This window comes from Candoia aspera, chromosome 3 (genome assembly GCF_035149785.1).
Source record: "Candoia aspera isolate rCanAsp1 chromosome 3, rCanAsp1.hap2, whole genome shotgun sequence".
NCBI lineage: Eukaryota > Metazoa > Chordata > Lepidosauria > Squamata > Boidae > Candoia > Candoia aspera.
Window position 1 is genome coordinate 129084062 of NC_086155.1, and position 13328 is coordinate 129097389.

At 36.6% G+C, this 13328-nt stretch overlaps 1 protein-coding gene across 1 annotated transcript in view; it reads right to left on the reverse strand.

The window, feature by feature from the left end:
• The window catches only part of CDH10 (cadherin 10), a 162194-nt gene that overhangs the window by 4190 nt on the left and 144676 nt on the right, over positions 1 to 13328 (reverse strand). Inside the window, exons 7-11 of the mRNA XM_063298769.1 lie at positions 12594 to 12847; positions 9267 to 9403; positions 7532 to 7653; positions 4135 to 4243; positions 2268 to 2519 (exon numbers count right to left, since the gene is read on the reverse strand). Of these exons, the coding sequence (XP_063154839.1) occupies positions 2268 to 2519; positions 4135 to 4243; positions 7532 to 7653; positions 9267 to 9403; positions 12594 to 12847 (874 nt within the window). The remainder of the gene's footprint in view (positions 1 to 2267; positions 2520 to 4134; positions 4244 to 7531; positions 7654 to 9266; positions 9404 to 12593; positions 12848 to 13328) is intronic.

A 13328-nucleotide genomic window follows, 5' to 3' on the forward strand; every position in this document is an offset into this window, starting at 1 on the left:
CTTATGCAGATATGCTAGATATAGCTCATTGAAAGGCAAGGTGACCATGACTTTAAATGCATAGCTGTAATGGGCAGAAGAAATAACCTCGAGGGTCAGGAGGAAGAGCCACTACCAATACAAAGGTCAGATAAAAGAAATGTGAGTCTGGGGCAGAACGGTAATCTGAGTAAGTATCTCAGACAAGACCCTCCCTAGTTTTCACAAGGATAAAGGTAAAGAGCGGGTGTGAGACTAGGCTGAAGCTGCCATAACCTAAAGATGAAGCAGGCACCAAAGCAGAGAGGACAAAAAGGCAGGAATCTTGTCTAAAAGATCCCTTCAGGGAAGTAGATAAGAAGGAAGCAAGTCATTAAGGAAACAAAGGAAAAATGTCGCCTGAACCAGACAAAGGAAGTTGGGCCTGAGCACATGGAAACACCCCCCAGTCCCATCAACAGCTATCAGAATTGTAAAATTAACAAGGCAAGAGTAGCTGCTAGCCTTGTGAATCAACAAAGCAAGGACTTTTGAGGATAAAAGGGGTCCTGAGGCCCACCCACTCGACTCATCTTTGGATCCAGACTTGGTGGCTTCCGTCCCTCTAGCTAGAGCCTGGCAGCCTAGTTGAGAAGGGCATGGGTAAGGGTGGATGTGTGTGTGTGTGCATCAGAAAAAGAGCATATGTACCTCGCAACCAGTAAAGTTTTGCTGTTACTTTAACTTCACTGGGTCTCCATGTATTACAAAGAACCTGTTGTGCCTCAGTGTTCAGTTGGAAGTGATCTGTGTGTCCCAAATTAATTCCTGGCTGTTGACCAGGGCCGTGTGTCTTGTCTGCTCAAGCTGCACCTATCTGGAAAACCCAGGTAGAAAGCAAGGGGGGCTGACAAGATCTGCGTGCCTCAACAGGCTGTGAGTGTGTGACCATAAGCCGAACCAGGGGGCATGCGTGTGATGGAGGAAGCATATTCAGACTTGCAAGATTCTGTTACTATAAACTTATAATAAAAGTAGTATTAGCATTCATAACTTTGGTTGCTTAGTCTGGTCTACCTTGAAGGGCTGACAATGGCTGAGGGCTGACTGATAAGCTAAACATCAAGTAACCCTTCCTGCTCATGGACATTGGGTCAATATATCAGGTACAGTTGGTTGGCTTCAGGTGCTTTGGCTACAGACTGCATATGATCACAAAGAATTCCCTTGGTCTGAAAGGGACAGCACCAAGATCTTATCTGGCACAGAGGTGCTATAAAACCATGGGTTATTTCCACTGGAGCAGCTGTGCATAATATTCAAGGTATTCTACCATGTGCCTCCTTGCCCCTGATAATGGCTGCAGAAGTTTCTATGCTGCAACAAGTATCTGAAGCATAGAGTAGATGTAATTATGCTGAGCTAGGTTTCACACTTCGTTCTTAAAACAACCACACACTTTGTGAGCAACTAGGATCTGAGGATACCACAGCCTTAGCAGCTAGACTAGAAGCTAAAAATTAGGTACCAGCTGAAGCCTTTAGGTATCAAGCAGTCCCCCAACCTCTGTGATTCAAGGTGAAGGGGAATCCTGTCTAGTAGAGTGGGTTCCTGGCTATGTTGAGGAGAGGAGTTTTGGGTGCATCCAGATAGAAGGGCTGGGTGAACATGCTACCTGCGGTAGCACCAGCAGCCAGGCCTAAGTTCTGGCATGGTTCCTGCAATTTTGATGGCAAGTGGCAGCCAGTGGGTATGGCCATGCCAGTTACTTTTCTGGGGCTGTAAAACAAGGGAGCAAAGGGCTTATATCAAATTTCAAAACATTTTCTATGGACAGAACACTCAAAATGTTTCAAGTTTTGTTTCAGTGAAAGGCAAAACGCTCAAGCTGTTCATAATTTCGTTCCACGACAATGCAGCCAACTCATATTGTTCCAAGGGAATATTTTGGATGGGACCCTTCTGTTCTGTCCTTCAAATCCAATGTGTTTTCCATTTTGTGCACACCCCATAGTAATATCCCATGCTTTCTCTGTGGTTTGTAATGGATTTTAATGCAGTACTTTGCAATCTGAACTGGGCTCACACTGCCTGCATCTGTATGACTTGTTCTCCAACAAAATACTGCTATGTAATCCACGGTTGGTCCCCAAATTACAGTAGCTACGCAGGACTTAATTTATGGTCAGTTGCAAGGAGTGCCAAAGATGCTCTCTTTGCAAGGGTTGCACCCAATGCAGCTTGGCAATATCTAGCATATTTCTAGAGTTGTATTACATTTAGCACGTGATTATTCCCTCAAAACTTACCCAGGAGAATAATGATACAGAGCAGAATGGCAATGAGTGCCCCTGTGCTAAGGCCCGCTGGAAGGAGCAAAGCTTCAGCATTGCAGGACTGCATGTTTCCCCGACTGTCACAAGCACACACCCTGATCGTCAGGGTGCCTGTGCTACTCTGGATGGGGTAGTCATTATCTGATATCACCACTGGAAGGAGGTATATGCTTCTTTCATGTCGGCTAAAGCCATTCCTTCTTGTCAAAATCCGGGCTGTGTTATCTAGACCAGCAAGTCACAAACAATGCATACATTACAATTAAACTCATCAAGGAATATGATCTGTAGTACTATACCGGACATTTCTCCTAAGAAGAAGCTTGAACTCTTACACAAGTCGCCTTTTGACCCACAGCCACACTTACAGATTCACTGACATTTTCCACATATTGGAAGAAAGTCTAATGGTAAATTTATTTTCTGCTAATAAGGCACTTAAATTATAATACTACCTCTCTCTTTCAAATTTGTTCTTTTCTTCCCCTTTTCACTCAATGAATAAGCTTGTTTTCTCAGTGATAAATTCTGTTTTCTTGCAACTTTTGTTTGAGAATTAAATTGTAATGTGATTCTGAAGGTAGCACACTACAAAGAAAAACAACTCTTTTACTGAACTCATAGAGTCTGTAGTGCTCTCTCCTGGCCAATGCAGGTAGACTGGATCTCTCATTTCTTTACAATTCTGTAAAAGCCACACAGAGGTCCTGGTCTGAAATATACATCAGAGCAGGATATTTGCAACACAAATCCATCAATGGTCATGTGCTGACTAAGTGGAGCTTCTTTGCACAAAAGCATTTGAATCTGGGGCCTTCTGCATGGAATGCAGTTATTCTTTTTCCAAGGCTTTTTCCTATAGATCTTATAAGTCTTAGTAGCTTATTTCTACAAAAAAATTACTTTTGATTGGGAAACAAGGAGTCATCTGGAAGTTCTGAAAAAAATATTACAAAATGTTAGGTGGACACATTGTTCCATAAGCACTGCCCAGTGATTGAAAAGGTTTACCAAAGCATCATCATTATCATCATCTCTGTGTCTCTATCTCTTGCTCTCAAATTTCTGTCCTTTTTTGCCTTTTTTATCTCACTTTTTTAGTATTTCAAATTTGCTTGTTTTGTTTTGTTCACTTATTCTTCCTTTATCAACATGTATAAAAACACATATTGTATATCTGTACTTATACACACACACTCTCTCTCTCTCCAAGTGATAACATAATGGAGACTTTAATATCAAGTAATTTAGCTTAAGAGAGAAACCTTTGTTATAAATCAAATACTTTGATGTATGTTCTTCCTTCATTTTTTTATTTCATTTCCAATGTTATATTTAATTTTGAAGAAAAAGTCATATAATTATAATTCTTTTAATATTAATATCTGAAACTGTAATTAATATTGGTAGAATATCCACTTTTTTCTCTTATCTATATTCAATAGTCTAAGGACCTAAATAATAGAATATTAAGAATCTATTACATAGATATCACTGTATTGAAATAACATATTGTACCAAACTGAGAAGATGGAGCAACAGATGGTCATTACAACTATATTTAATAATACGTTAAAGGATTAAGCTAATTCTATATTAACACTTTATGTTTCTTCATATGTCACTCATTTAATTACTATTTTGTACATTCTTTTCTGATTATATTAGTACTGTTATATTTTTCATCATATCTTCTGGTTGTTATATTTCACCAATAAAATATTAAAAAAAAAAAAATGTCCCGATTTCCTGAATCTGAGAATACCTAACTCCTATGTACAATAAAAGGAAATTCTGTAGAAATCCAGAAACAATCATCCTAGTTGTGTATGCATTATACCTTCATTGTCTTGAACGGTGAAGTTTGGATTCACAGCAGCTAAACTGAAAAAAAACTTTTGTCCTCCAAGGGGATCATCTTTATCAACAGCACTAATGGTCTGTATTAGCTGCAGGGAAGAACAAACAAAAAGAAGGTGCAGTTTACAACACAGATGACTGATTGTTTTAAGAATAAAAAGAAGTCACAAAAGGTATTAATAAAACACATTATGTGTTGGCATAATGGCATACAATGTCTTTATAAAACATGACCAAATCAGTTATATATTAAGTATATTGGCTGATTTTCTCAAGCTGGAATAGGCAACAGGAGACCCAGTCTGGCTTTCCACAGCTTTCAGTTTGGCTTTTGATAGTTAGAACCAATTAATCCCAGTTATTAGACCCCTTGGATCCACATTTCCAAATCCAAATGGAGAGATAAGCATATCATGCTTTAATTTCTCTCTTCCCCTTAGAATGCATATAGATGAACAGGCAGCAGCAAAGTTGTATTTGTGCAATATGGTTATTTTTTGTGTGTCTGTCATTCACTTTTATAATTTTCCAAGCTTTCGTACCTCTTGTTTAATTATCTATTTTATAAAAATAAATATTTTAATGATGACTTTACACTATAATGTTAATACTGTTACATGTTAACTATTTTTGTTAGTTTAATTCCATTTAAATGCATCCATCCATCAATTTCCCCCTTCTCACAGGTTTGAACAACAAAAGAACTTTAAGCAGATGCCAACAAACCTATAGATATACTGCTTTGGCTCCTTGTTCCCATGCAAGACACTCAACAGATCCTGAGATACTCAAAGGATCATGGCTACCAAAGGTTCTGCTGTGGTTGTAGTGGCCTGATTTGACATTATTCTAAATCAGGTTCCTTAATATTTTTGATGGGTGAGTACCTTGGGTAATTTACAGCATGGCTGCAACAGTGGCATGAGTAATTAAATTCACATGCATACACACACACACTACATTGGGACGCCCAGCACTAAACTATGGCATAACATTACAAACCTACCACTCCCCATTCCTCCTTTGACAAATCTGCAAAGGAAACATTACAACTTTCTGATTTCATTTTAAGCCACATCAGCAAAACTGAGGGATGTGAGTTATAGCTTCTGTTCTAATTTCAGGCTGTCATGATACAAACCACAGGTAACAAAGGAATCAGATGAGAAAAGGGAAGTGGTGCAAAGACACCCAAATCCACACTGTTTGTCAATCCAACTCCAAATTACAATAAACTCTGACTCATAATTTATTCCCTTGGAGTATGTTTTTCTCTGTTTACTAAGACACAATTCTATTTCAGGTTAAAATAAGCAAAAATCAAAAAGATTATAAAGTTAGTTTAACATGCCACTGCATTCACTCCATCAAGCGAGTAACACATTTCTCTAAGATGGTAAATAATTTGCTTAATATAATCTGTGTACAGTACCCAACAAAGAACTGAGTTCTTTATTTTGGTTAACTGCATTGGCTTCACAATGCATTCCCTTTTACACTGCTCCTGGTAATGCTAGGCAGACCTTCTCTGGGGTTATCCCCAATATATATACTATCTATACAATGTCTGCTTTAAAAACCTTTCTGCCATAACCCAACCCTTGATCTTTTCTTCTCCACTTCCTTGATCCAACAGTTGCCCAGCAAGAATCACATTGTGGAAGAGCAGGCTGCTGGAACAACTGCAGGCACCTGTGCTCCCTCCCTCCCTCCTATGTGAATCCTTCTCCCCAGCATCAGGATGGCAGAGTGGCCGATAAAAGCTACAGCCACAGGTGTGGGAGGAGATGGGTGTCTTCTGAGTTTGCGGCAGCCATGAAGGAAAGCAGGCAAGGAAGAGAAGAAGTTTTGTTTTCTTCACTTTGGAGTCCAGAGGAAGAAGAAAGAAGAAGCAAAGCCCAGCACACTGCTGAGAAGGGGCAAGTGCTGTACAAGCTGCCCAGTACAAAACCTCTACACTAGCACTAGTAACAGCAAGCTAGTTATAGTAGTGGTAGAATAAGGATAGTTAGAATATATCTGTAATAGTGTAGCATAGAAATAAAAGTATAGAGTATTGTGAGGTAATAATAGAATAACACTGTATAGTACAGCTTCATTAGTAGTATAATTTCATTAGTGATAAGGTAGGATAGTAAGATAATAGCTCTAGAAAAAGTCACATAGTTATTTGAAATATTCACTTTTGTACTGTGGATATTTTGTTTTAAATAAAACATCTCCTCCAACCTGTATAGGGAGATACACAAACTCCAAGTGTTGTAGAGTTCAGTGCTTTTGGGGGGAACATTTTGAGCCTGAGGCAATTCAAATTTGGGTTTAAAAAAGAACCTGTGACACATATCCAATTCTGCTTCCTAATTTTATGAAAGCAGAGAAGAAATCAGCAAATCCCCCAAGCCCACTTCCCTATTTTTACAGTAAAACTACAGTAGTAACTACTCATGTGCTGCTCTTTTTTGGGCATCCCAAATCTGCCCCCTGAAGCAGCCTTAATCAGCCCAGCCCTCCATGATTATTTTTTTTCTGGAAAAAAAAAATGTATGCACGTACGTATGCAGGATGGGGATAATTTGGGTTTTTTTAAGTCTCTCCTCTTGTCATTTGTTCACTCAGAATCAACCTTCCAAAATTGTTTTCTTCCTGTAACTTTCCCTACATGTTAGAATTAAGGGAAAGGGGTAGTTTTCACTATTTAAACAACTGGGTTGCCCTCTTCTCAAAAAGAAATTTCTGACAGGATCCTGAGGTTCACGGAGCCTTAATGCTTGGTACTTCGCTTTTCTGAATTATAAAGTCATTTCAGAGTAACCAGTCAGTTCAAAGCACTTCTTCTGTAGGTAGAGGAAAACATATGTTCTCTGTTCAAAACTAACCACTTTTTATTCTTCTGTGACGTTTGTCTGCAACAAGCAGCCTGAGATAAAAAATGGCATTTGCAGAACGAAATGCTGTCAGTGACGTTTTGATCCTTGTCAACTCAAAGAACAACTGAACTGTGTAATAAAAGAAAGTTAAAACACATACACAAAGGAACTGTTTATAGCATTCATTTCTTCCACAAAGATACCATTGAGTGTAATTAAGAAATTGTCTTCTAAGGTTTTTCTGAAAAAAGAACCAAACAAAAACATTGAGGGAGTTGAGGGGGAAAAAAATGAAGTTTTAAGAACACAAAGTGTTTTGTGGGTATACAAGAAAGTTACTGTTGGCATTGCTAGAAAGCACAACTGTGCAAAGCTGGATTCTGATTTGTTGGCAGCCATTTTTCCATTTTCACATTATATTTCCAAAACTACCATCATATGAAATCTTTAGTTTTTCCCTGTTACTATAACAAAACTAGAACGTTTTAAGCATGTACATAAATGACTTACTTGGCCCGCTCTTGCATTTTCACACACAAAAGTGTCATAGAACACAGCAAATTGTGGTGCATTGTCATTCACATCCAATATTCGTACATACACAGAAACACGGGTCGTCTCTTTGGGATTGTCTGTCAAAGCAGGGGAAATAGGCAATTTCATTTAAAAATGGATTTGCAGCCCTGAACTGGGTTGCCCACAAATACACTGCATATTTCTTTAAAGGATGAACAAAATTTCAATCTGAAGACATTTCTGAGAATCTCTCTGCACCCAGTTTGTGTTCTGTTAGTCACAGAAGGCACCTAAGTCACTGCTCATTTTCCATGCCCTCTCCAGTAAATGACAAATGTAAAGCAGTGGTGGGCAGTTTTTTGCCACCAGAGATCACACTATTTTTTTCAACTTTGAGGGCCAAAGTGGATGTGGCTGAATATACTATTATCTCAACTGAATGGGCAGGGTCAAGATTTTAAGTCTAGTTTTTTTAAGTTTTTGGTACATTATGAAGAGACCCTCTGATATCAAAGATATGCATTTCTATTACATTTTTATTTGTATTTATGTTCTTGGGTATCATCCAAACCTACTACAATGGATTCACTTCATGTGCATTCACTTTCAGAAACATCTGCTTATTGGTAGTCTGTCTGTGTCTGAGTTATTTTCTAATATTCTTAAACATTTTGTAAAGACAGAAAGTGGAAGTAGAGTAGAAAGGTTAAAAAATATATGTAAATCATTTTATATAAAAGAATACCGCCCCTACGTCATCACAATATGTTATTCAGTTACCTCTTTTATATAATCCATTTTCTAGTTGATATTCTTCTCTGATCTATATTTATTTAATTAAGAAAATATATTGAAAGTCCATATTTCATGAAACTATTTTGAAGGCAGTGGAGACACTTTCAGTTATAAGAAAAGACTTCTTTTTCTGAAGACACTGACTTAGTAACAATCTCCAGGCCTGTTATCTATATGGCATCTCATCTAGGTAATGCTTAGACTATTGTTATCGTGTTTGGGTAGGGAATCTTATATCCCAAAAAAATGTACTTGATATTATGGATTTCTTAGTTCTAGAATGACATTATTATAAGTAATTCTGAACATCTGATTGGGATATTATCTTCATCAGCTTCAGTAAAGTGAAGGACAATTGGATAAGGACACAACTATGTTCTTGTTTGATTTCCTTTTTTGGTTTTTCCCAACCTGCTAGTTTCCAAATTCCTTCCTATATCATCAACCACCATGACCTTTGATATCCACATATCAAGATACCATCAGATGGGGAAAATCTGCCAATTTTTTCTGTTGCTTTTTCAAAAACAAAACAAAACAACTCTTTTGGCCGCACCCCATAAAATAGTCATTTCTACAGAGGAACACTATGTACTCATCTGTGGGATGAAATTTTCCTTGCTACTACAGTGCTGAATCCCTTCCTACTGAAAGTTGTAGGCATGTCATCTATAGGAATGAAGATAATTCAGAAGTTAACATTTCCAACAGAAAAGAAAACTTATTTTCAAATAGCTTTTCTTATTTTTTTGTAGCATCATGGCTATTCAGAGAACTGTAGCCCCAACATATTTGAATGGTGCTAAACTAGGGAAGGCTGGACTGTCACATTCATCCTTTGCTGGAGGACAACAAAACAGTGTTATATAGCTAAGATACTTTTCTCAAGAGACAATAAAGAAAATATATACATAAATAGTAATAAAGAACTTACTGATTTCTGCTGCTATCACACTAAGGTTGTGCCACTGTGATATTTCTCGGTCAAGCATCTTAGAAGTATAAATAGATCCATTTCCTGAATGTATGTTGAAGATTCTATCAAGATCAGTGTGACGATCCAAAGAAAACCTTCAGATTGGCAGGAAGAAAAGGAGTTTTGTGTTGAGAAGTACATATACACCACAATAATCTTTGTGACTATCAATTATTCTAATTCAGAGTAGTGACACAGCTGTCAGCAGCATTTAAAGAGAGTTAAAATCAGCAAGAGGCAGACAGTATTGTGATGCAAATTTTGCTCCTTTTTTATGTGTGGCAGCAATGCATATATGTTCAAAAGGAGTGGGGTTTGCATCATGGCACAATGTTGACCATCTTGCTGATTTTGACACTTGTCCCCAATAGACTCCCCTATATGTTGCCTTCCTGTCCAATACTGAGCTCTTAAGAAAGCAACAATTCCTGAAGCTGTTGAACTCAAGATTCAGTAATTAAAACAGCTACAATATTACATTATGTTACAATAAAAAGTAATCTGAGATAATTGGGCAGATCTAGAATTGAACATATTTAGAACTGACAGCTTGGACAGTCAGAGTTAATATGAAGATGTTTGTATCCAATCCAATATCCATAAAGTTTAAGCTGCAATGGTTGGAACAAGATGTGACAGCAAGGACAAGTTTGTACCCCACCAAAAACTTCCTGATGTCCCCTCATAATTACTGGCATTCAAGAGATGGTCACAATATTATGGATTTTCCAATTTTCAGCTTCATAGACAGTAGCTGTTAAAGAAATTCAAAGCTGGATGCAGTGCACTAAACCATTCATGATGTTGGAAGATGGAGCAAAAAAGTTGATTATGTATGACCTGAAGTGCTATAGTCCATGTGCCTTTTTTAATGAGAGCTCTCTCTTTTCAAAATCTTTAATACATTTCCACTACCACATACAGAATGTTCATATCAGCAACAGCATGCAGGCAGGTTTTTCGATGCTTCCTAACCGAGGAACATAAGGCAGCAGTGAAGTATGTGAGCATAAAAGGTAATTTCTACATCATTTGCTAATGTTGAAAAGATACATGGTGCTTGCATAAATATATATAATCATTTTTGCAGAGAACTTATATTAAGCTCTCCTTTTTATATGAACAGTTTTATTGCACCAAGTACTGTTCTACAACCTGTAAAAAGACAGTTTTGGCAGGAAGCATAATAATCACTTATTGTAATTTAATAGGCAAATAGCAACTTTTACTCCCCTCTGATAAATACAGTAATTTACCTTTATTAGCCCGATTACCTCTGTTGGTTAAATGAATAAATAAAAAAAATAAAAATAGAAAGATATAATGTAGCCCTGCGGGTCCTACTCTGAACCCCACCTATTATTGCCGCAATTGCATAAAATGCACAGGGAGCTTTTTCTTTCAGTTTGATGACTACTAATTTGCTCTTCACCTACAGAGTATTTTGCAAAAGCTCAAAACCTTACCATAATTCTAAGAATCAGCTCCAAGAGCATACAGAAAAATGCAGTGGAACTGACACTAATGTTTTGAGATATTTTATGACAAAACAAACTTTTATATCTCTAGCAATTATGAAGTATACAGAAATAGCTAAACATATTGTTCTTAAACTATGTTGCTTATTTTTATTTAATCTTCCATTTTTACAATAGAAGACCTAACAACCAATGTGGACAGATACCTTGCCTTTCTCAAGTAATAATTTCACCCTCAGATTATGAAAGGACATCCCCATGGGGACTGGGGATATTTATATTAAGGGCTTCCAAATTAACAAAAATATTACACTAGCATGGGTTTATTAGTAGCTTTTGAGTAGTGTGGTTGAATGATGTTCTGTAACTATTTTATCCTGTTTTAAGCTGCCCAAAGAACTTTGGAATGATACAAAACCCAGTGTTTTTCAGTTTTGCATGTAATGATTTGTTTAGTTTTTCTTTCATTTATTCATGTTTTTTCATTAACTGATGCTGAAATATTCTTTGTCTATGGAATATCCAAAAATGACTGGACAGATGTTGATGAGATGTTATGCAAGCAAAAGAACATGTTTAGAGAGCTCAAGTCTTGGCAGAGCCAATCAGCCTTCATTATTTGATCATAGTTGTTGGATTATATGTCAATGAAACCTTGATTTAAAGGAACTCCATTTAATGGACTTAGCATAAAAATGTATGTCATACTTCACCCTTGCAAATAATGGACAAGTCCATTAATTTTAAACCCTCTCTCTAGACAATTGATATAATTCACTAATTTGATTATAATTGCACACATGACATAAATTAAGTCAGTTATATAGATTTGGGCATTCTGATTTAATGGACAGCTTTTCCCTACAAATGATCAATTAAACTGAAGTGTACTGTATTGTCAGGTAAGATGGCAATAAAGCTGTTGTGTTAAATAACCTCATTATTTCTTGTGTGATAAATATTAGGGAAAATTGAAGAAGAAAATAAACATGCTTTGAAGAAATACAAAAGACATGGAACAGGTGTGAAATTATTATCTGACTATTCACTAAGCATTTTATATTTATATTTAATATTTGATAACTGCCTTTTCCAAAGTTGGCATGCAATACTGTGTTAGTACTGGACTATTATTGATTATATTTGAATTTCAGGTACTACTGAGTGACATATCATATTTGTAAGGGATTTAATTTATTTGCAGGCAATGAGAGTATTTGCCAACAACTTATGAACTTTCATATTTGACTTCTGCCAAATGAGATGCCAATCAATTAAAGCAATGAAATTTCAGGTGGAAAATGACCATTTCACATTTAGACTGAAAGGTGTATTCCAGATGTGAATTTCTGGCAAATTTCCTCCAGTTACAAGCAAGTAGGGAAAACTGACCTATGGATCAGTTTCAGCCACATTGTTTGGCATTAAATTATGCTCTGTGTATCAGTCTTTCCCAATCTAATACTCTCCAGATATCATGGGACAACAGATCTCAGAACTGCAGACAGCAAAATTACTTATTTTTCCCCATTATCCATGCTGGTTGGAAATATGGGGAGTTGTCATTATTAATTGTCTGGAGGCCACTTACTTGGGTAAGGCTGCTATATACTTGTGCAAGATTATCTCACATGGCTCAAAAGGGAACTCTGGTTAAACCAAGCTCAAATTAAATGGGTGATCTGATCCTCTACTTTCTCATAGTTTTCTGTACATTTTGTCGGTCGCAGCAAAAGTATGAACTGCAATAGTGATATGAAGAATTCATTGTCCTGTAATCTGTAATGTCTTAGATTTTGGCATTTACCTTATTGGACCTGCAGCAGAATCTGGATCTCGTGCCATGACAGTGCCTATGATGGTGCCCACCTCAATATCTTCATGAATTTCAAAAAGGTATGAAGATCTGCTAAATATAGGAGGTTCATCCACATCTTCCACGGATATTTTCACAGTAGTTGTATCTTTAAAAGGTCCAAGGTAATAAAAGCGTGGGTCAACATACAGATTCTCTGCCTCGACTTTCAAAGTATATAGCCTTCGATTCTCATAGTCCAATGGCTATATTACAAATAAATAAATAAATAAATAAATAAAGTTATTGACACAATGACACAGAAGTATCTTAGGTATCAAAATGACACATGGTAAAAAAGTGTGAAGAGAATATCAAGCACTGTTGCCATTTATGTAATGCCAGCTGTGTGCTAGATTCTGTAGATAAAACAGAAATTATTTATTATAATTTCTTATTTTTTTCTTATATTTTCTTATTTATTATAATTTATTATAAAGCAGAAATTATTTATTCCAAGCTACATTATACAGTCAATGATGTAAACCAGTACTTTTAATAATGGAGCCAATGCAACTTTTCTCATAAACAGCAAATAATAATTAATTTGCAGTAAAGAAGTACCAATATAGTCACATAATTTCAAAGCAGGTGACCAACTTATGCCAAAATTGAAATTGTATCCAAAGTACAATGAATTTGCCTTTAAATAAAGACAAAAATGAAACTTGGCTTCAGGTGACAGAT